The sequence below is a fragment of the Antedon mediterranea genome, chromosome 5 (assembly GCF_964355755.1).
Source record: "Antedon mediterranea chromosome 5, ecAntMedi1.1, whole genome shotgun sequence".
Taxonomy (NCBI): domain Eukaryota; kingdom Metazoa; phylum Echinodermata; class Crinoidea; order Comatulida; family Antedonidae; genus Antedon; species Antedon mediterranea.
The window spans coordinates 18178675-18204300 of record NC_092674.1 but is presented as its reverse complement, the minus strand read 5'-3'; the positions used below and the strand labels follow the sequence as shown (position 1 = coordinate 18204300).

Genomic DNA, 25626 nt, shown 5'->3' with positions numbered 1-25626 from the left:
CGGTGCTTATAATTGAATTTTTGCCACAGAGATGTGATTCTTAACCACAGCCGGCTTGACATATTTTTTCAAAAAATTGTTTTCCTGCATGCATTAGAACCATTAATTACCATACAGTATTAGCTATCACTTTTCCAAACGGCATGCTTAATTAATCAATCAAATGGCAAGGACACACTCTCTTATCTATTTTATTTTATAATGGAAAACACTTTCCGTAGCATTACAACTCTAACTTTTGATCAAATTTCTTGACAGGTCTTGAGCTGTATTACTAACTAATTATGAGTATGATTTTGTTTTGGATATTAGGTGTAGGTGCTTATGTTTCATCTGAAATGATGACAGCCGAATACTCCATATGGAAGAAGTTGCCTGGCATGCAGTATACATGGTCATCTAGAGGACCTACGTAAGTTTATAAATATAAATTTAGTCCTGAAAGTTTGTACTTTTTGCAGTGAAATTTGTGATTTGCCTTCTGTTTGTATTTTTAAAAACAGCTGAAGACCCATTTAGTTTAGGCAATTTTTGTCATTGGTTTTCATTCATAATAATAAAATAATAGTCTCACAGCGCAACATGAAAGAATAACTATAGAAATAGGTGAGTTTTCAGGAGAGTTTTGAATTGAAAAGGGAATGGAGTGTAACGAATGGAACGAGGAAGTTGGTTCCAGATCTCTGCTCTTTAACAGGCAACCAGTGAAGTTGTGAAAGCAAAGGAGAGACATGATCAAATTTCCTTGCCTGAAAAACAAGTTTAGCAGCCCTGTTCTGAAGTAGTTGAACACGCTTAATATCTTTCTCATTCATGCATGCCAAAGATCCTGGTTCTCCCCTAGCTGTTTTCTTAGATCTTTGACTCGATCTTCAGCACTTTTTAGTTGCTTTTTCAGTGACAGTACTGTATTGGTTTGATCCCATGAGTTTGATATTTGGATTTCGGCATCTTTTGATTCAATCACTGTTTGGCATGATGTTGTAATCTTAGCGTATCAACATAAGGTTTTCCGGATTGGTGTTGATGAAAGCAAACATGGAAAGTTATTAATCCGGGAGCCCATGAAGATTTGTTTAGCATTGCGAGTACAAAAGGTCTGAGTCATAGAATATGTCAAGTAGGGTCCAGGGACCATCAAACGGCCGTTCTTAAGTTCCCGCCCCTGTACTAACTCTAGGGAGGGGCACTCAAAATACCCCAAAATTTGATTTAATTAGCATAATCGAGTACATAAATGAAACCAATGTTAAAATGTTTATTGTTAGAGTCTAATTGAAGATCCATCGTTCTTAAGTGTTAACTCCTGTACCTAGTCCACTTAAGAAAGCCACTAATAAGCGCTAATTAGCATTTTAATTAGCAGGTCGAGTACATCGATGAAACCTTTGACAATACAATAAGTACGTTTACCCAACTGAGAAAACGTAATTCTTAAGTGCCAAATCCTGTACCATAAACCCCTTAAGAAAGGGTCAAAGGTCAATATATGTCCCACCTAGACTTAATTAACATAATGAGTACACATGTAAAACCAATGTAAAAATGTTTATTTTTAGAGTCTAATTGAAGATCTATCAACTCCTGTACCTAATCTGCTTAAGAAAGTAATTAATTAGTGGTAATTAACATTTTAATTAGCATAATCGAGTACATCGATGAAACCTTGGAAAGTACAATAAGTACGTTTAACCAACTGAGAAAATGTAAAGTTCCAAATCCTGTACCATGACCCTTAAGAAAGCCTACCTGCCTATTTCCACCCGGCCAATTTCCACCCAGCCTTTTGCCACCTGGCCTTTTGCCATCCGGCCTTTTGCCACCCGGCCTTTTGCCTCCTGATCTGAGAGTGTCATTTGCCCTTCTTAATTAGGCCTGCAATTTAATTAAAATGAACGCCGTTGTCTCAATTCAACATTAAAATGTGTAAATCATTTTAATTAATAAATTGCTTTTCTATGGTATAGACCCAGATGTTTAAAGTTTTCCGATAATTTTTAAATTAGACCACCTGGTTTACCACTTAATTTGTATTTATCTAAATAAATGTATACAATTTCCTTACTGATTTCATGAGAACAAAATATAATAATAATAATGCGCTGCTCTCACAGCATTTATTTGGTCCAATAAAACATATTATCGGAAATTCGATTTTTGTACACTATTAAAAAGAACAATAAATATATAAGAACATTATACACACTATACAAAATTGCACAAAAACGATAACACAGTAAATTACTAAAACAGAACCAAATTATCTAGTAACGGTGTTGTTGAAAACTGTAATTGACTTAGGGATAAATGATTTGGAATAACGGGTTGTTCGTACACGGTGGGATTGAAGTCGGCTTAAGGATGGAAGAAAATTATATTCTTTGAAGAGGGGATGTGAAGGTTGTGATAGGATACGCTTTACCATAGAGATCACAGTATTTTCATATGTGGATTTCATATCATCTATGGTCATTGCAGTAATCCTACACGCCCTTCTGTTTATTTTATTTAATAATGCATGATCTTTTAGACTTAAAGAGTTAAACCAAATGAAAGCCTATGATATACAAAATCTTCAATGTCACAAAACAATTCGTAAAAACAACTGTTTAATTAACATTAATCAGTAGCATTTCCACTGGATGAGAATGTAGGGCCTAATTATCTTTATATCTTGATATTATATTTTTTTTAAATCCCACGATCTTGTATACCATCATTGGTCACAGCTGAGTCCCAGAAAGTTTAATGAATTGGTTCCCCCAGTCACAAATAATTGTACTGAGAGTGGGGAAATGTATAGACCTATACCGCGCTACCATGATTCCATGCCTTTACTGGTGTGACTATCCCAGTTCATTTCTTCGTAAAGGAAAGGCCAGATCGGCGCTTGCCATGTTGAAAAAAGACAAATAGGCCCAAAAAGCTTTTAAGGAGCAACTAAAGAAAATGTACAAAGTCAAAATAATCAGAAGATTCATAAAATATCCCTATCATATAAGGAGCCAAGAAGTAAAACACCAAGTTGACACTAAACAAACATAGATAGAAGATCTTTGAAAAATGTTACAGACCAAAATCAATATCAAACAATCCATTGGAAAAGCTGAAAACAATAAATAGCAGTTCAATTCCACTGTGTGAGGCAGAATCGAGCTGTGTGAAAATGCTGATGTTTGTGAACACCCATGTATCAAACGGCTGTGATCTGGAAAGTGGATATGACATAAAGGAACCCAGGTGCCAGGCCAGGAGAAAATGTGATGAATGATAACGACGTTGACAATGCAGTCTCTTTTGATTAGTTTGAATGTGATTGGTAGTATTAAAGTTTTACTACAATTCATAATTTGAAACTATTTAGACATAATTATCTTATTGTCATTTCATTGCCAGGATTGATACGTACTAAGTACAGTATGCATAATCAGGTTTTTTTGCAACAGAAACGGACCTTACCCTTTCTTAAGGATTTGGCACTTAAGAATTACCTTTTCTCGGTTGGGTAAACATACTTATTGTATTGCCGAAGGTTTCATCGATGTACTCGATTATGCTAATTAAAATGTTAATTAGCGGTAATTAATGGCTTTCTTAAGTGGACTAGGTACAGGAGTTAACACTTAAGAATGACAGATCTTCAATTAGACTCTAAAAATAAACATTTTTGCATTGGTTTAATACATGTGTACTCATTATGTTAATTAAGTCTAGGTGGGACATATATTGACCTTTGACCCTTTCTTAAGGGGTCATGGTACAGGATTTGGCACTTAAGAATTACGTTTTCTCAGTTGGGTAAACGTACTTATTGTATTGTCAAAGGTTTCATCGATGTACTCGACCATGCTAATTAAAATGCTAATTAGCGCTAATTAGTGGCTTTCTTAAGTGGACTAGGTACAGGAGTTGACACTTAAGAACGATGGATCTTCAATTAGACCCTAAAAATAAACATTTTAAGATTGGTTTCACTTATGTACTCGATTATGCTAATTAAATCAAATTTTGGGGTATTTTGAGCGCCCCTCCCTAGAGTTGGTACAGGAGCGGGAACTTAAGAACGGCCGTTTGATGGTCCCTGGACCCTACTTGACATATTCTATGACCCAGACCTTTTGTACTCACAATGCTAAACAAATCTTCATGGGCTCCCGGACTATATCTATTGTGTTTAGAAATTCGTTGTATCCATAAAAACTAGAAATTGAAGTGAATGAGCTAAACATGCTTGTAATTGTAGAAGCCAGGTTAGACATTTTGAATCAGATTGCAAAAAGGCTAGCTCTAAATCTTTTTTTGAAATATGGGAACCTGTAATTTCACCCCTAATTTACATATTTTATATAACTTGTACTACTAATTTGTATACTTTCGAGGTGAGTGATATTGGTGTGATTTTGAGTTTTACTAAATAGTCATATGCTGGCTATTGGAAACCTGTATCTGAGTCATTTGAGGGCAAAACAAAGTCTCTACAGACTTTTTTAGTAATTTATTTTATATTTTATATCAACATTGGTAATATCAAAAAAATATGTTATTAAATGGTAGTTCAAACACCTTTAAAAACTTGGTAAATACCAAAATAATGTATATTACAACCATTGGTTTGGCCAAAGTGGGCCGAAATCGTCCCACCAAAGTGGGCCGAATCATCCCAGGCCGAATCGTCTCGGGGCTGAATCATCCCGGATTAGAGCATGCTTGCTCTCTCCTATGAAAACCTGGGAACTTTTAGTATGTTGTTCCAGAAAACATTGTGGAACTATCCTGAAAAATTCAGCTTCAGCATTAAATTTATTTATTTTTAAAATTTTTTTCTTGTTTTCTTGTAGAACTGACTTTTAAGGTGTTGCGCTATTATATTAGTCTTATTCCTCTAACGTCGGAACTTGGTTACCTAAGCAAGAATTGGCGTTTTGTGATCATAGGTTTAAACTTGGAGGTTACCCATTGCTTATCATTATTATTCTCATTGAGAAGTGGGACTTAATCAAGTATCTAAGGCGTGAGATCAATGCAGCTATCAGGGGCATACAAGTCCTGCCAACGTGTATTTGAGTTCAGCTGCAAAAGTTTCTTTTGGCTGGTGCACTTATTATTATTATTTTTTTAGAAAATTCCTCATTATATTCCACAAAGTTAATTGTTATTCTTTATTCTATAGTACTGATGGTGCTTTAGGAGTGAGTCTGACAGCTCCAGGGGGTGCTATAACATCTGTACCTAACTGGACATTACGTGGCAGTCAATTAATGAATGGTACTTCTATGTCCTCTCCAAATGCTTGTGGGAGTATAGCTTTGATACTTTCTGGATTGAAAGCAAATGGAGCTTCATATACTACATTCAGTATTCGGAGATCTCTTGAAAATACTGCTCTAAAGATAGATACAATTGAAGTATTTGCACTAGGTCAAGGTATGATTCAGGTGTGTGATTTTATTTTTGTTTTTTCCTTCTTCATATTAGATAACACTGAATCACTTAATTTGTATCATTTAAGTGGTTTGTTAAACCAAAGAATTCTATTCATTTAACATACTAGTAAATTAATTGAGGTGAACAAAGTTAGTACAGCTACACTATTATTTATATCTGCAACGAAGATACATTTTGGGAAATACCTGTCTGTACTGTATGTGCGCAACAAAGAATTACAGTGTTGTCAGTGCTAAGAGTTTGTTTCTTGTAATTACACTACGCCACTAAATCATGTCCTAGTATGAAATGAAAGAAACAAAACCCTAGCAATGCAATTGCAATAATAATAATTGTTTTCAATATCTGTCCCCTGCATTTTCTTTGCAATCTGCCCACTAGGTATTTATACTATATGTAAATATAAATTTATTTATTTCATTTAGGTCGATAAAGCTTTTGAACATGCTGTAACAAATGTTGATGCTCCAGAACGTAATATTAGATTTAATGTGACAGTGAATGGTGGACGTGGAATTTACCTACGTGACGCATTGCAGCAGAAGCAACCCAGTCGATTCCAAGTTTCAATTGAACCTATATTTAGTGATAGTACAGGTGAATTTATTACTTATTTATTTTTATAGTGAAACAGTTTGGTCTACTCTCAAACTTGCATAGAAGGCAACGAAGAGAGTCCAAAGTTACGTTTGTAATGTTGAGAAGAGACAAATGACATCACTAACATTTTGCAAGTTTGGTATAAATTTGTAAGCAAAGTAAACTGTTTTGTGTCATATAATGTATATAACTGTATACATAGGTGAAATTACGGTACCCATATATACTGTAAAGCCCAACATTTTCGCACGCCCTTTATTTTCGCGACTTTCACGATTGAACAACGATCGCGAAAATAAAGGGCGGGCGGAAATCACGAAATTCCCGACGATGTTGTTTACAGTCGATCGGGCCTAGCCTAGGCTTATTTAGACAGGGCTAGCCTAAATATGGAAAAAATGAAAATAAAATAGTTACGATAAACTTCTAATTGTGTGTTCTTTGTACCCTATTATTATTTATATTGTTTGTTCAGGTGTAATTAAAACATTTAAATAAATTGCAACCAACCGAAAATGCTAGCTAGGCCTAGGCCCTACTCAGCTTACACTGCCTTGCTCAAAACAATTATGAAATTCCTCCTCACAGCACCGTGGGAGGATTGATCGCTAAAATAATGTTCGAATTGGAATAAAAAAACAATTCTTAGGTAATTTTTTATGAAATGTATAGTGTACTTGCTTGACGAATTCTTTGTCCATTAAATCATATAATAAGTTGTAATGTGTCCACAAAGTAATAATTCTACGTGCGTAAGCCTAGCTTGTGGTGTGTAGCAAACGGCAAAAATACCATTTCCATGCTCTCCATCACCACAGAGATGCATCCGGCCGGCTTGCGTCCGTTCGTTGTTATTTTGTAGAAACAACAATAATTTGGTAAAGTACATTAATTATGAGGGTTTTCACTATCTAAGAACCTATTAAACATGTGCATCTCCCACTGTGTAGCCAAATTATTTATTTATTTACATCCCTAAATTTACAATTGCGTATTCTGTAATTTTACTCGACGCTAATCAAATGTTGTTGACGTTCATTGCGGAGGGCGAAATACATTCGCCAAACTCAACTCAAATCGCAAAAATAAAAAGTCGTTGGGCGTTACAATATACTAATTTTTTAGCATGACATCATCAAAATTAACATGAAGATAACAACTTTGGAAAACATATTAAAATTTTAAATGAAACAATTTTTAAATTAAAATTTTAAATTAAAAAAAAAAAAAAAGCGAAATGCAATCTCTTTTAAAATGTGATGTACTATTATAAAGTGATGTACTATTATAAAAGGAGATGAAAATACTCCGTTTAAATTCAGCTGGCCAAAATGAACATTTTGAATTGCACAAAATGAAAAAAGTAACAATCACAAGGGTTATCCGCCAAGTATGGAAAACTAAATTTATCTAAACAAGCTGCTTTATAACAGTTAATAAGTGTATAATGTGCAAGCTAGGCCTGATCATTTTTGCTAGTTATTTGAACAGCAATAAGTTCATTGTGCTGGGAAATGGAGTGAATTTCTGATCAAACAGCTGCTTGTCAAAAACAATTAGGGAATTTACCTCCAAAAATATGTCAGTGTAGACCATTTACATCGACAACGAGTGCCTCTGCCTCACAGCCGTACATCACATGGAATAACCGGAATAACATCAATTTTTACTGGGGTCACTCAAGCATGACCTTGCTGGTAGTAGGCCTGTTAAGTGACCCAATCCTTCAAATTGTGATAACATTTTGAAACTTTGCACAGTTATTCATTAGGGTGTCAAAAATATGAAATGGAAGGGTTGCACAAAATTTGGTCAGGGGAAAGCCGCCATTCTGGATTTCAAAATGGCGGACCCAAATTGTTCACTTTTCAGGTATATCTCTGCTAAATAGGCACCTAGAGTTCTGAATTTAGGTGCAAATTATATGGTAATGGGGTCACCCAACATATTGGTATAACTAACATTTTAATTGCATGGCGGCCATTTTGGATTTCAAAATGGCGGACTTCAAATTTTCACTTTTTAAGTATTTCTCTGCTAAAGAGGCACCTAGAGTTCTGATTTTAGGTGCAAATTATATGGTAGTGGGGGGTCACCAAACATACTGGTATAACTAACATTTTGATTCCATGGCGGCCATGTTGGATTTCAAAATGGCGGATTTCAAATTTTCTTTTTTCAGGTATATCTCTGCTAAAAAGGCACATAGAGTTCTGATTTTAGGTGCAAATTATATGTTAATGGGGTCACCAAACATATTGGTATAACTAACATTTTGATTGCACGGCGACCATTTTGGATTTCAAAATGGCGGACTTCAAATTTTCACTTTTCAGGTATCTCTGCTAAAAAGGTACAGAGTTCTGATTTTAGGTGCCAATTATATGGTAATGGGTAACCAAACATATTGGTTTTTAACTGACATTTTTATTGCATGGCGGTCGTCATTTTGAATTTCAAAATGGCGAACTCAAAATGTTTCAGTGCGGTACCTACAGTTATAATTTTAGGTAGGCCTACAAAGTATAATATAATATTGAGGTCAACAAACATATTAGTATAACGTCATTGATTGCATGGCGGCCATTTTGAATGTAGCTCAACCCGTACTGGCTTTACACTATTTGTTTATGTTCGTAATTACATGCATTTAACACGGACACTTATTGTAGGTCACATTTTCCCTGGCAACCACACAGCTCTGTACATCGTAAATCACTCTTTCTGCATTTACAGCATCCAAGATCACAGTCGGTGTGTCCAAAGCGAATTAAAACCTTTGTGACATCTGAAAGTTCTCCAAGCAATGAACTCCAAGCTGGACTAAATTTGTTGCCGCCCTTCCTCTATCCCCAGTTCGCTGGGTCCTGTCCAACCCTGAATGCATCTAGACAGTCGTACCACTTCCTGGCTTCCGTTTCACATGTTCTCTTAATGCCGCAGATGTTGGGGGATATTTTCAATAGTCTTTCTCTTGTTGTAAAAAGATATCGTATTGCATCATTAAATGTTCTGCAGTAGACATACTTACAACAAACTGTTCTAGATAATCTGTGTCTGTTTCACTAACATGCCCTACAGACAATGACATCCTCTCAAAAACTGGAGTAATACATGGCATCTTTTTCAAAGTCTCGTTAAATGTAGCTTTACCTTTTCCTTAAACAGATGAAGTTCTATCACAACAGCTAATGGTATGAAAGAACAAGTAAGCGGCTGATGCTTGTGATCCAAGAGAAGAAGCAATCTCGTGTATTGGGATGTACTTCAAGTGCTTCCCCACTCCAAACTCGATCAGAAGCTTGTGGATGCCAGGTATTCTGTGGAAAGCTGACAACAACATCACTGTGTACAGTCTTGACAATGCGTGGAAAATTTCAGCGGCAAGTTTAACGTGAACAAACATACGTTCATCTGCCTCTTCTATGTTACATGGCATCAGCGATTGTATATTTACTGGTTTGTTACAGCTCTGTCTCCCAAAGACCCTACAAACATTCCGTGATTTGTGCCAATGTTCTCTACTACTTCAGTTACAATAAATGAAAACAACTCTGATTTGTTGTCATCAAATCTAAAAAATGTGGTCAAATTGTTGGGCATGCTCCCGCTGGCTTTAACGACCCTCCTTACACCAGAAACGCGATTTGAACGCGTACCAGACTTTAAACTGTCATTTATCTATCGAAAAACAAATCTAGTCGTGTCACTGATCGAAGTTGACACAAATCACGGAATGTTTGTAGGGTCTCTAGGAGACAGAGCTGCAACAAACCAGTCTGTAAATATACAACTGCTGATGCCATGTAACATAGAGGCAGATGAATGTATGTTTGTTCATGTTAAACATGCCGCTGAAATTTTTCCGCGCATTCTTGTCAAGACTGTAGACAGTGATGTTATTGTTATTGCATTGTCAGCTTTCCACAGAATACCTAGGATCCACGAGCTTTGGATCGAGTTTGGAGTGGGGAAGCACATCCCAATACACGAGATTGTTTCTTCTCTTGGATCACAAGCATCAGCCGCTTACTTGTTCTTTCATTCCTTTAGCGGTTGTGATACAACTTCATCTGTTCAAGAAAAAGGTAAAGCTACATTTAACCCGACTTGGAAAAAGATGCCATGAATGACTTCAGTTTTCGATAGGATGTCATTGTCTGTAAGGTAAAGTGTCGAGACCTAAGCTAATGATAATGGCCGTGGTGCCCATCTCCATTTCTTTAGCGTTTGAGCCAGACTCCACTAAGTGTGTATGTTTGTGGGGGTATGCCACTCCTCCTGCACAAACGAGTCTGATTTACCTTCCCAGTACTTTTTACATACCGGTACCCATTTCTATCATCCGGGTGGGGAGGAACAATGTGGATAAAGAATCTTGCTTAAGGACTCAACACTGCAGTGACCGACCGGGCTTGAACCAGCAACCTCTTGATTGCAAGTCCAATGCTCTAACCACTGCGCCACAGTGCTCCACATCTCAGATGTCACAAAGGTTTTAATTCGCTGTGGACACACCGACTGTGATCTTGGACGCTGTAAATGCAGAAAGAGTGATTTACGATATACAGAGCTGTGTGGTTGCCAGGGAAAATGTGACCTACAATAAGTGTCCATGTTAAATGCATGTAACTATAAACATAAACAAATAGTGTAAAGCCAGTACAGTTTGAGCTACGTTCAAAATGGCCGCCGGCGGCAATGCAATCAAAGAAGTTACCCATTACCATATCATTTGCACCTAAAATCAGAACTCTAGGTGCCTCTTTAGCAGAGATATACCTGAAAAGTGAAAATTTGAAGTCCGCCATTTTGAAATCCAACATGGCCGCCATGCAATCAAAATGTTAGTTATACCAATATGTTTGGTGAACCCACTACCATTATAATTTGCACCTAAAATCAGAACTCTAGGTGCCTTTTTAGCAGAGATATACTGTACCTGAAAAGTGAAAATTTGGGGTTCGCCATTTTGAAATCAAACATGGCCGCCATGCAATCAAAATGTTAGTTATACCAATATGTTTGGTGACCCCACTACCATATAATTTGCACCTAAAATCAGAACTCTAGGTGCCTTTTTAACAGAGATATACCTGAAAAGTGAAAATTTGGGGTCCGCCATTTTGAAATCAAACATGGCCGCCATGCAATCAAAATGTTAGTTATACCAATATGTTTGGTGACCCCACTACCATATAATTTGCACCTAAAATCAGAACTCTAGGTGCCTTTTTAGCAGAGATATACCTGAAAAGTGAAAATTTGGGGTCCGCCATTTTGAAATCCAAAATGGCGGCTTTCCCCTGACCAAATTTTGTGCAACCCTTCCATTTCATGTTTTTGACACCCTAATGAATAACTGTGCAAAGTTTCAAAATATTATCACAATTTGAAGGATTTGCCTAAAATATGCACCTTAACATGCCTACTATGGGTCCTCAAGCATTTTAGGTTCATTTTTATATCTTAAGTAATTTGTTAAGGATGATTTAGTTTGAGCCTTGTTAAACCATGTTATGTTATCTTCTATAATAGTTTTCTCTTTAAAACCATTAAAGCCATTTACTACAATAATCAATATTGAAAAACATTTGCAAATCAAATTTGTTTAAAATGGATTTAGTCTTTTGAGGGCACAATTTAACAACAACAAACAAAGCCATGGCTGTGTAAGGAATTCTGCTGTGTGAGACAAGCTACACACATGTGCATTCCCCCTACAGCAGTGACTGTTTTTATTGATAGAAAATACAAGAACATTGATATTAAACGCACAGGCTGTATATACTGTGTACTTTTCTAGTTAGGCCTTACATCTTGCTAGGCCTGCTAGCCTAGCCAAGGCCTAGTTAGTGACCACCACCTGCATGCTGTACAGTAAAGTAGGCCTAGGCAAACACGGTAGCCTTTATATCTACGATCTCTACGTATTTGGGGTCAATTTAAGGTCAACCTGAATTTTACGAATCTCTTTTACGTATGCCTTTCGGTCCCGTACCGTATGTAAAATGAAGGTTCTACTGTACCATCACTCTCTGGTATATACAGCACCCGTCGCCATTCCCAGATGGTCTCCCAACCAGGCCCAACGTTACTTAACTTTGATGATCTGACGAGAACTGGTGTTTCAATGCAGTATGGCCATATATTTTTCATTGAGTGTAAATTATTGTCGTCTGAACAGGAGTTTAGGTTAAGCTTGTAATTGATTTTATGTTCAAACACATCCATAGTAACTTCAGTAACCATCCCATAATTGTATATTTAATACAAGTGATAAACTTTAATACTATGTTCTACAAATCTCCATAGTGTAGTAGATGATGTCTAAAACAAGTAATAACTACTATGATAATTATATGAAAAGGATTGCAAAAGTATTACTAAAATTAAAGTATAAAAGTAGGAACTCTACATTTTGTAAGATGTTTGAGTTATAAAGCGCTTATACAATCAAAAGATTGTCCCAAAGGACTGTGAGAAAAAAAACTATGATAGAGGATGCATTTTTAATAGGATCAGGAAGATTGTTTCACAGTTTAGGAGCTGCAACTGCAAAGGCTTGATCACCATAGGTCTTAAGGCGGCTGGGTAGAACAAAAAGTGCAGATGGATTAAGAGATCTTTTGCAAACTGAAGATCTATGTATAGTTTTAAAAATTGGAAATATATTATGGGGATTTTAGTTAGTTAGTTAGTTAGTTTAAAAATAATTTAATTTAAAGCATCTGGTAGACTGCCATTAGTTTTTCGACCACCATTTAAAGTTACATACATTTTTACTGCCTTTGTGTTGGTACACTGTTAAATACAGAAACACAAAATACAAATAAACTTTATTACTCAACAGTTTGTATTAACCCTTTCACTGCGGAGCATTATTCCCACCTCTGTACGTAATGTATATTTAAGAAAAACATATGATATTTTAATAAATTGCACAAAAATACTAATTGAGATAATTGTGTAATTATTTTTGTGGTGTGTGATTGGCAAAGGGTTAGTCTACAGTTAGGTATAAAAAAAAAAGTAATTTGCATATTGATGACGTCATGTGACGTCATTACAGGTATTTTGGATTTCGTGTTTTTTATCGAATCAATGATAAAAACTATATTTTCTATAAGAAATTCTTATGGAATACGTTTTTCCAACTGGATATTGATGAAGATACGTATAACAAATAAAAATATAAAAAAAAATTGAATTATTTTATTGTTTTATAAAAATTATGCACAAATCAAAGTTTTGGGGCAAAATCGTGAAAATAATGACATTTTCCAAAAATTCACTATAGTACAAAACTAACCATTGTTTCAGAATTTTTTTTTTTTTGCGTGTTGTGATAAACACAATGTTGCCCTATTGGGGCTGGTAAATTTTGGTTACTTTCAAAATGGCCGCTATTACGCTACTCAAAACAATTTCCAAGATAGAATACTATTATATACACTATACTATTATATAATATAACTATAGAGGGCGCATGATTTTCAAGACAATAATACAGCTATAGAGGGCCGTTTTTTTTGCTTGAAAAATTTTTTAATGACTTGCAAAAATATTCAAGTTCATCGAACAAATATAGAGGGTGCTATATATTATAGGCAAATACGATTAAATCATTGTTTTGCCCATACCCGGTATTACCAGGTATATACGCACTTCAACGACGTTTGTTTATACCCGGTAGTACCGGGTATACGCAGTGAAAGGGTTAAATAATAATTACAAAAATTAAAAAGTGTCATAGTCACATGCCACTGTATTATTTCAATCGACTATGACAGTTTCAAAAAATGTTTTACTGTGTACATTTGTTATAAGTCATAAAATCAAATAAATTTTGTTACTGATTAAATAAATAATATATTTGTATAAAATTTTTCTCTTTGCAACATCGTAATTTCTATCAATTGACCACAAGTTTAGCAATATACATACAAAGAACAGTACATACTGATTGTTAAAATAAATATAAACAGTGTGGTATGGGTAATATATTTTAACCTTATTTCTGCATTTATTCTACAGATCCAAGGGAAAAAATTTTGTTACAACTACATTTATGTTTAGCTACAAATGTCTCGTGGGTTTCAACTCCAACCGTTTTAGAATTAATGAATACAATACGCAGTTTTTCAATTATTGTGGATCCTCGTGGACTTCCAAATGGTTATCATTTTACAGAGGTAGGTAAATTGCAAGTAACTGTACAAGTAGACATGACCTCTTCTAGCAGAGGTAATCATTTTTTTTAAAACTAATTAATAAATAATTTAAACAAAGTTTGTATTTCCAATGCAGTTTTGTGTTTTTCAATCTTTATTTAGCAATTTCATACTATTTTATTCACTTTTCAACTTGAAATCTTGTATGAGCCTGTTAAAAGTGACAGGCTCTGAAAGTATTTTGCAATTATTTAAGTTGTTTCCATTGAAAATCTCTTAGGAAATTGTACTTTTGTTCACAAAAAATCAACTTTCTTTACGGCGCTTTTGTAAACAAACCGCTAACCCGAATGACGTCATGTTTGGTACCTATCTGTTCGAAAATATATCAGCTAAGGGATTTTTTTTAATCTAGCCAATGGAAATTGGTTTAATTAAGGTGTTAGGTTGCTAAAATATCTATCAAGAATTTGTGAACCCTTGACTGTGATTGGCTATAGAGATAAATTACGCTCTCTGATTGGCTGATGAAACAGCATGGCTTCCACCATAGTTTTTCGAATTAACGTTTCAACATTTTGTGAATATTTATATAAACACATTAGGCAAAGAACATTCTAATTCTAAACCGCCCGGTGATATACTGAAATTTACTTAATTAATTTGAAACGATAAAGAAGAGGAAATCTGTGAGAGTGAGAATGAGAAAAAAGGCAAAATACTGAAAAAATGACAATGCTGTGGGTATCAGTGTCTGGATCTCAATGGAGATACAAAAAAAGCGAAAAGCTAAATCAAAACGATAAAGTAAAACAGCCAGAAAAGTTAGCAGAGCTTTTGGGCAACACTAGCCCTTCATCAGTGCAAGTGAAAGTACTTGGACAAGATAGATAGATATATCAGGCAAGCGCTTCCTGAGTGGATGTACAGTATCCTAGAGGTACAATATGCAAAATTGATATCAGAAGATAAAGGCATAATGTAATCTTATATATATTTCAGTGTCTATTTTTGGTTATCCGCAGCCAATGGATCTTTGGTTGAATTTAACCATTTATTTTGTCATTTTATAAGTAAAAACATTATTTTTTCGTTTTTTTTTTCTATGGAAGTGATTAACTTTATTAAAACTACAAAATAACATATTCAAAGTCTGAAAAACATTATTTAATATAAAAAATAATAATCTAATATAATATATTAAGACCACATAAATTATAACACATTCTTGTCAAAGCACAGAATAAGAATAATTTCTTGGTAATCTAGCATTTTTTGTATACGAGGATCATATAGAATTCGTTTTGCCTCCTGGTCTGAGAGTGTCATTTGCACTTCTTAATTAGGCTTGCAACAAAATTAAAATGAACGCTGTTGTCTCAATTCAAAATTAAAATGTGTAAATCATTTTAACTAATAAATTGCTTTTCAATGGTATAGACCCAGATGTTAGGTTTTAGGGCTTTTGTTAAAGTAGCCCAAACTGAGCGGTGGCCACAGACCGGGTGGCAAATGGCCGGGTGGCAACAGGCTGGATCGCAACAGGAAGAGTGGCAACAGGCCGGGTGTCAAATGGCCTGTAGGCAGGGCCCAAGGGTGGCAGTATGCCACATGTGGCAGGGCCTAGGTGGCAGTATGCCACATGTGGCAGGGCCTAGGTGGCAGTATGCCACATGTGGCAGGGCCTAGGTGGCAAAAGACTGTGTGGTAAAAGGCCAGGTAGATGACATGTGAAAAAAAAACAAATATACCTTGCTGGTAAAAGAATTAATGTCCGTGTCATTTGAGTAAAGGAAGGTAAAAGAAATGGGAGGAATGTGACAGTGGATGGGCGCCAGATATATATACAGTAGTAGCATTTTTTGCAGAATGAAAGGTTACAGATGTTTTTTGGGTTGGCTGAGACAATATTACGATAGCTCGAATAAGAAAGGATGAGTTAAGGATAATAGGTTTTGAGAATACTAGAGGGGAGGAAGGAAAATAACATCAGATGTGTGTCGCGCTACCAGGATTCCATGCCTTTACGGGTGTGACTATCCCAGTTCTTCATAAAGGAAAGGCCAGATCTGTGTTTGCCATGTTGAAAAATAACAAATAGGCCCAAAAAGCTTTTGAGGAGCTAACTACAGAAAAGTACAAGGTCAAAATAATCAGAAGATTCATAAAATATCGCTATCATGTAAGGAGCCAAGAAGTAAAACACCAAGTTAACACTAAACAAACATAAGCCCCTTTCACACAGAGCTGTAAGACGGTAATATTGCGATAATTCGTGAACACCGGCCTTTGTATGAAAGGGTAAAAACCCTTTAATGCTGGCTTCCGTTAGACCACCTCTGGACCTAGTCAAATTGCGGTAATATTACTGTCACGGTCGTAAGCCTGATCTGTGTGAAAGAGTCCACGATATAACGCCTGCTTACGCAGTGAAGCTTTCACAAACCAAGGTTAAATTCGGGACATTTTCTTTGATTGAAAAAGACTGTGGCAATTATTTTAGGCCTATTAAATTATATCAATATATATATTTGTTTAGGTTAGTGTGTAAATAATACAATGGAAGAATAAGACCAATAATAAAAATAATACATATGTTGGTCCAAAGATTATTTAACTTGCTGTAACGTACGTAAGCCTAGGCCCTATAGTTAGCATAGTTCTAGCAGGAACATCCTCCAGTGCGCGCGCCTGGTGCTAGCTCATAACAGCTTCTGATAATTAAAATCACGTCTATTTGTAGGCCTAATAGATTTTGTTTTTGTAGAATTAGTCCGGTGGCAGGAGGGGGAATCGCCACCCGAAAGGGTGGTCTTTTCTAGACCAGAATTTTCCTATATTACGAATCTGGAAGGTAATCGATCAGGATAGGAAGCGTTTTCGAGATAGAAGGGGTCAAAGTTAAAAATGGACCAATTATAACAATGTATTATATATAAATCCAAATGACAATGCTGTGGCTGGATCTTATTGAAGTTCAATTCAATAAAAAACTATGGAACACCATAAATAAACTAATTCCAAAACCAAAATCAACTGTAAATAGAGTTTATAAAAATGAAAATTATACAACTACAGATAAGGACACAGCAAATGAATTAAATATTCATTTTACGTCAGTAGGAAATTCTTTAGCAAGTAAATTTTTAAATACTAATATAAATAAGACAACAGATTACACTCTTGTAGATAAATTTAAATTTGATTATCTTACATCTGACTATATTTTTGATGAAATATGCAAATTTTCCAGTAATAAAGCCACCGGAATTGATAATATAAATTGTAAACTTTTAAAATTAGCAGCACCAATAATATGTGATTCACTTTGCTACAATTTTTCCATATGAATGGAAACAAGCAAAAGTGACGCCCATATATAAAGAAGGAGATAAATCAGATCCAAGTAATTATCGCCCAATTTCTGTTTTACCTTTGGTCTAAAAAATAATAGAACGTGCTGTTCATGACCAATTATATCATTATTTAAGATCTCATGACCTTCTAAATCCTTCTCAATCAGGTTTCAGAAAAAATCACTCTACCCAAACCACTCTCTTAGATGTTACAGACTATATTTTAAATAATTTTGATAAAGGTATTTCAACAGCTGCTATATTCCTGGACCTAAAAAAAGCCTTTGATACGGTAAATCATCAAATATTGCTTAATAAATTAAGGGGTTTTGGAATAAATAGTACCGAGCTTAAATGGTTTAAATCATATCTTTATAGTCAAAGATCTCAAATTGTTAGTATTAATTCATGTAAATCTGAATCACTGAATGTAAATATCGGAGTTCCTCAAGGTTCAATATTAGGACCATTGCTTTTTATTTTATATGTTAACTCACTTCCTAATTCTTTATCATGTAAATGTGTCATGTATGCTGATGATACCACACTTTTATGTAGTTCATCTGACCCACTTAGGCTTCAAAATGAAATAGATGTAAATTTTAATCAAGTTACTCAATGGCTTAATGATAACCAACTAACATTAAATATTAAAAAGACAAAGCTTATGGTTTTTAGTACTACTCACATGTATAGTAAGTTTAAAAATATCTGTGTTTCTTTTAATAACCATATTATTGAGAGAGTAAATTCTTTTAAATATTTAGGTGTAACTTTTGACACTCAACTAACATGGGCGGATCATATTGATAGCCTTTCATCAAAAGTATAAAATATTTTATTCCATCAAACACTCTGAAAATGTTAGCCAATGCACTAGTTATTCCTTTATTTGATTATTGTAGTTTTGTCTGGTCAAATTGTAAAGTAAACTTTTCAGATTCTCTTCAAATTTCATTAAATAGATTAGGTAGAATATTATTATCTGTAGATATCAAAACTCATGTTAGTGATATCCTAAACTCACTTGGTTGGAGTACACTAAAGGACAAATGGAATGAACATATTCTAATATTACTTTTCAAGTGCCTAAATGGACATGCACCACCCTATTTATCAACTCAATTTATATTTACTGAAGATAGTCACAATAAAGGTACACGAAGTCAAAGTAACAACACTTTGATAATACCTAAATGGAACTAGAACTTAAACTCGTCACTTGAGGACGAGTTTGGTTATCCGCCAGCAACAAAGCGTATCTTGCGTATTCAAGTACTTCCAAGTTATGACTTTTCCAAAAAAAGTAGGCTATTCAAAATTAAAACTGCCCTCTCAGTGTAATAACCAACTAAACCCTTTTAATTAATTGTTTTCCCGTGACGGGACTCGAACCCGGTACCTCTGATACCAAAGTCGGTTGCATTACACATCGAGCCATATGACCACCTGCTGACGAAAATCCGAAGAAAGAGTCCTCGTTCATTCGGTATGTCGTGAACCCCCTCGATGCAAGTTGATTATTACATATCAAACTTAAATCATAAATTTTACTATGATGAAATCTTCAAAAATTTTAAACGCTGATATTTTATGAAAGTACATACTTTCAAGTTTTATATATTAACATGTAAAGAAAAAAGATAAATGTTATGTTTATTGTTTTGCTCTTTGAATAAGTTTATGTTTGTTTGATGATAAATATTTCAAAAATTATATTTAATATGCAAATAATGTAGCCATCAAACACGTTTTAGCATTCAACACTATAATAAATCAGACCTATGATTCATACACTGCAAGAAATTAAAATAAAAAATGGGGGTAACCTTGCATTCTGATGAACTGTTTCATTTTTAAAAGTAGACATATTTTGCAACATTTTCACAATTTGTTGACGTTTTCGTGCGCAACCTGTCATGTTTAACGTGCACGTAGAACGCCATTTCAAGTTGAAAAGTGAATAAAATAACGTAAAATTGTTAACCGAAGATTTAAAAACACAAATCGTGTAAAAGAAATGCTCATACCTGTTCCCTGCGCCGTGCGCGCGTAAAAATGTGCGCACCAGTGGCAATTTTTTAAACGCTTAAAATGACCTGAATCGTGCTCTAATTTAATCAGAAATTGATTTGAAGCATTTTAAAATTTCAAACGCCATTTACGCGCGCACTTTCTAATGTTACAAATTGCGATAGCGTTAAAAAAGTTAACTATTGATGTGAAGCAAACGTGGCTGAAAATGACGTTAAAAAATATTCATTTGTTTCGAAGTTATAACCAATTTAAGATTTTCAGAAAATCACGCGTAACTTACGCTACGCGGCTCTGACATCGTCAAAAAGCTTGGCTGGACAACTTCAGTAAAATGTCTATATGTTGAACAAGTTACAAAATGTTATGTTAACGCGTTACAGAGAAACAACGTGCACAAATTAGGAGCATTTTAAAATTTCAAACGCAGTTTACGCGCAGATTTTTTAGTGTTCAAAAATTTGCTGAAGAGCGAAAAAGTTAGCCATTGATGTGAAGAAAACGTGGCTGAAAATTTCGTTAAAAAATATTTATCGGTTTCGAAGTTATGACCGATTTAAGATTTTCAGAAAATCGCGCGTAACTTACGCTACGCGGATCTGACATTGTCAAAAAGCTTCGCAGTACATCTTCAGTTAATTGTCTATATGTTGACCAAGTTACAAAATGTTATGTTAACACGTTCAAGAGAAAACGCGTACACAAAATCTGAGAAAGAAAGAAGAATAATAAAAAAAAAAAAAAGTAACACTACAATAACAAATGCTTATCCGCTTGAGGCGGATAACCAATAATACTCAAGGTAAAAGAACTTTTAATTACAGATCTACAAAATTATGGAACTTTCTACCTAACAAAATAAAAAATGATCTTTATGATATGACAGTATCAACTTTCAAATCACAAATTTCAAAACTTTAATTTTAATTCAAAACTAAATCTAATTAATGCTCAATGATTAAAACTTCTTTTATCTTAAAATCTCAATTATTTATGTTTTTACCTTTAAATGTGCTTACTTAATTGTGTTAATTTGATTTTGATAATTTTAGGTTTAATTTTATATTTTCTTTTGTCCATTTATATACTGTATTTTGTTTACATTTATGTAGTTAACACGTTCACTGCCACGGCGTATTTATACGTCAAAAATTGCGTGTCGCTACTTGCCAAGACGTAATACTACGTCAAAATCGTAGCACTTTTGTATTGTATGTAGAATCGCTGGCAGTGGTGATTGGAACAGGAATTATCGCATGGCAGTTTATGAATGATGTACATAAACGATAATCTAAAAATATATGTCATATGTTTGTTTGTGTTTATTCCCTCATGCATTGAATATGGCGCCCTCACACTCAATATAATCATCTCAAACGGGACTTGGCACTGGGACAGAAATTACGGAAAATGCCTTGGCAGTCAATGTGTTAAGAACTGAACCACTTTGGAAATCAGTACATTGTATTGAAAGTGTATTTCAGAATAAAGAAAGATTAAATAAATAAACAATTCGGCCTTTTAATACATTTGTATGGTTATAGGTATGTATTAAGTCACCTTATAAAACATACTTTGCAAATAAAGGTCAAATGTCAATATTGACCAATCACAACATTTGCATATAAAACCAAATAAAAACTAACATTTAAGAGAAAATGTTATGTTTTATCATTCTGTTAAAACATCAATCAATCATACACAATCAAAAGAGCACATTCATCATTACACCAGTTGACATAGTAGGTTAACTTCACCATTTCAATTCACAATTTCTAGGACTCTGGCCATTCACTGATCCCCATCTATTTCTATTTAATGAACTTGGATTCATCACTATGTGTTTGTCTTTTCATTGTCAAGTTCTGCAAATACTGTATGTTTCAAATGTTTCAATGATTACCTTTCATAAGAGACCACCAGGATTTCTTTCCCTTTTGAAAATATTAAGAGAATATTGCCTGTTTCACTAGTTGATGACACATTTATTCAGATCTAAAATTGAAAAAGTTACGGGTTTTGATACTTCAACCCAGCCTAGGAAATATTTTCACTGATTTCTTAATCTAGGCTTACACTAAAGACAAACAATTAAACTGTTTTTATTGGTTTTGTTTGTCAGGATCTTTTTTTTTCTGTCGTGTTCTTCTTTCTTTCCACAAATTTGTTTGCAGCGTATCTGTAATTCTGGTCAACATAAGATTGTATAACTTGGTCATAAGAGTAACCTGTAGCTGTAGATGTGCAAGATGTAACAAGTTACGCTCGATTTATGAAATTTTATGGTTTCTCATAAATTCTGAACAAAAATTTATTTTTCAATTAAACTTTACGAAAATGTATTTCATAATATTTGGACATGATAAAATTGACGTGCTACGCAAACAATTTTGCGAGTACGCATATTTGAAATTAAAAAATTCGCAAAATAATTTCTGATCAATTTCACGTACATTTCTGGCCATTTTGAGCATTTCAAAATTGTTTGCGTTTTAAGAGTATGAAAATAGTTTTTGCAATTGATTTTTGCTTTTCATACCTTCTGTAGCAGATTTCATCCATTTTGATGAACTTTATCTGCAAAATAAAGACGCATGTCGTAACTTTAATAATCGTGTGCTAAAGAATAGGTAATTTAATGCAAATTTGTGCAAAAATATATCTATTTTTATTCAGTTATAGCTCCTCAAAATGGTCGGTGACCCTATTTAAAATATGGAACCTGATTAGTTGTAGATATCAATTCATGTACAATTTGTACCTACATGATGTTTTGACGTCACCATATGGCCACTCGAATTTGAAAAATAGATTTTTTTTTCTCTTTTGTACTAGTTAATCCAATTTAATAGAGCGTATCGCGCTAATGTGTTACGCATTTTCTCCTAGATTTTAATACATTCTTTCTCTATCAATTCTCTTTCACAAGAGTTACAAAAATTGTAATTTTTATTACGTCATCATATAAAAAAATTAGAATAACATGAGTTACTTAATTTCATCTATGCAGTATATTGTTCATCGGAATGAAAAGTAACCCACGTGATTAAAACTTATTATAGATTAGAAGTTGTTGAATTGTAGATATGAATTCATATACAAATTTTGTCTATCATAAGGCCAGTTGAATTAAAAAAAGTCAGATTTCCATCTCTTGTATTAATGTAATTATTTAGACTAGATGGTACGCTCGCTTCGCTCGCCTACCATCTAGGTCGTGCCCACAGATGGTTCTCGAATACATAATAATTTCAGCGTTAAAAAACTGGCGATTCGTTTACAGGAACGAATAAATAGACACTGTGATTTATGTACTCAACTAAAATTAGCACCCTGGGAATTACTTCCGAAAGAGAAACTTGTCACAAAATGAGACCAATTGTTTAAGTCAAATTTAAACAAACTTAATTTGTGTTTTGTATGTAACATTAGGGTTGAGGGATGGGGAAGAGGATGGGTGCAAAGAGGAACAATTTTTAAATATATTCTTTATCCATTTAGTAACGAAATATTAATTGTTTTCAATGATGATGTGGGTGGTTTAACTGCAATAATAGAATTTCTACATAATATACGGCGACTGAAAACGCTAGCTCATTGTCCGTTTAAAAAAAATCTATATCCAACCTCTGCAGCACAGATTGAAAAAAAAATGGATCGAATTTCTGTTATGAGTATACAGTACTTGCCTTTACAACGCCTGAGGGAATAGACACTTGTGGAACAGAGGTTGGAATGTTCCATTCATCGCAAATCAATACATTTGTATAAACGTTTAAATTAAATCTATCAAAATAGTATTTTTTTAAGAAAATTGGCCTGTCTTCAACATTATGATGCTGTACTCGAGCTGTTCAACCGGTTTTCAGCCATTAAAAACAATTATCATAGGAGGAGATAGGAAAATGCGAAGCATCCTCGTATTATTGTCTGCGGGTATTTTTCAAGATGGACATCCATTAGACAGTGTATACCACGATCGAAAAACACCCCTATTTGGGGCAAATCGTTAAACCTAAATTTAATTGTCAATAACTAATTATCGAACTCAATTTAATTAGTAAACAGGGTTACATCAGGTGGTTAAAATCAGTACCGAAAGTACAAACCAACTTTATATACCATCGAGTAAACATTCTAGAAAATAATGCGCGATTTACCGAATTTTGCCCTTACGCAAATTTATATATAGATAATTATCTTCAATTATCGTCAATTTCACATTATCGTGTTGGATTTAAAAGATGTGTCTCGTAATTTCATCTATGCTAATACTGTAACATGACTGTATGACACAATTGGTACAATTCAGCACTGTAAACATATTCATGTCATAGGATAGCATAATAATTGTTGACATTCATATATTTTAATGTAATGTGCATGTTGCATTTCCGCGGATAACCCGAACTCGTCAAAGTGACGAGTTCAAATCTATCTGATTATAATGGCATAATTTGGATGGCACTACAAAGTCGGAAACTTGAAGCTAAGTATTGGCAGAGGGTTGCACCAGATGCTTTGCGTTCATTCCATTCATTACTCTCAACAGCAACTAATGAGACACAACATGAGCATTTCTTTTTTTTGCTCGCGAGCTTCCATCTCTTCCTGACGATGCACACTATGTGTTACTAAAGAGACATGTTCGTGTCCATACAATAGCCTTGCATACATTTGAAAATTTCCAGTTATTTACTCCAAAGCTTTATTACAGTATTACTGTAAAAACAGATCTGTGGGAATATGCGAGCAAGGCAGGTGTACCCTCCAGTTAACCAAAATTTATATAATAAATAATGTTGATATTTTTTCAGATTCAAGCATTTGATGTAACAGATCCTGCAAGAGGTGCATTATTTCGTATACCTGTAACTGTATTGGTTCCAGTGTCGGTTACTGATACAATCAACTATCAATGGACCTCTGATGTACTTAGCTTTCAAGCTGGTCAGATCCATAGGAGATTTATTACAGTTCCCAAGGGTGCAACATGGGCAGGTTTGTGTCAAAATTTACTATTATGTTTGCGTACCCTTTACACTAGCAAGAGCGGATCCAGCATTATAGATTAGGGGAGGTGCTTAATATTTCATAAATGATAAAAATGATCCGTCACGTTGCATAGAAATATAAATTATATAAATATATGTATATTATATAATTATTTTATTTTAAATGAAATAACGGGGAACTTAAAGCCTGTTTAGCGTCTGCCTAAATCCGCGCTTGTCTGGTACTAGGTACTGTAGTAGTACAGTACTCAAAACTATGATATGAATTTAAATTAAAACTGTAAAATGGCTGAAAAATATCCTCTTAATTTTTATAAATAATTAAATACACAATATGCTCATATTTTTTCAAATGCAGGCAAATGTTCACAATTGCACCTATTTACAAATAATTCAGATTTTCAGTATATCACTGGACGGTTTAGATTATTGTTATTTTGTTCTTATTCGCTGTCCATTCCAAAATTCAAAAAATTTGCAGAAACAATGCACTACCTAAGTAGCATGCGTCGAATGTCCTCTCGTGGCTGGTCTTAGGCCTAGCTTAGCTAGGCTTAGAGGGGTATCGTAGGAACATCGTACGCTAGCTATAGGCCTAGCCCGGCATCATGTCGTTGCTGAAACAATTGTCTTTCCTTTTTTGGCAGAATCCGTTAATACAATTTGGGGAAGACATGGTATTTTCGCTGAAAAGTTACGGTTTATCATGGTCGATCAAAAGTGGGTGCATTACTTTATGAAAAAAATATCAATTCGTGCGCAATGCATTCTGCTATTTATAGCGGGTCGCTTAAATTATTATTATTATTTTACTGGAATTTATAATGTTTACCTCATTTTCTTGAAGGAAGAAATAAATGTTAAGTTGAATTAAATTATTGTTCACATGTGTAACCATTTAAAGATGAAAAACATTATCGCAATAGGACCATATAATATTTATTTTTACACAAAATGTAGTGTGTGACCTTAAATTAGATCGAAAAACGTAGGTCTATATGC

General features: G+C 34.3%; 1 protein-coding gene across 2 annotated transcripts in view; it reads left to right on the top strand.

The window, feature by feature from the left end:
* LOC140048671 (tripeptidyl-peptidase 2-like) overlaps positions 1-25626 on the top strand; it is a 163408-nt gene that overhangs the window by 54691 nt on the left and 83091 nt on the right. For both annotated transcript variants that reach the window (XM_072093441.1, XM_072093440.1), the window contains exons 10-14: positions 313-412; positions 5171-5435; positions 5871-6042; positions 14083-14240; positions 24427-24610. In XM_072093441.1, coding sequence (XP_071949542.1) covers positions 313-412; positions 5171-5435; positions 5871-6042; positions 14083-14240; positions 24427-24610 — 879 coding nt within the window. The remainder of the gene's footprint in view (positions 1-312; positions 413-5170; positions 5436-5870; positions 6043-14082; positions 14241-24426; positions 24611-25626) is intronic.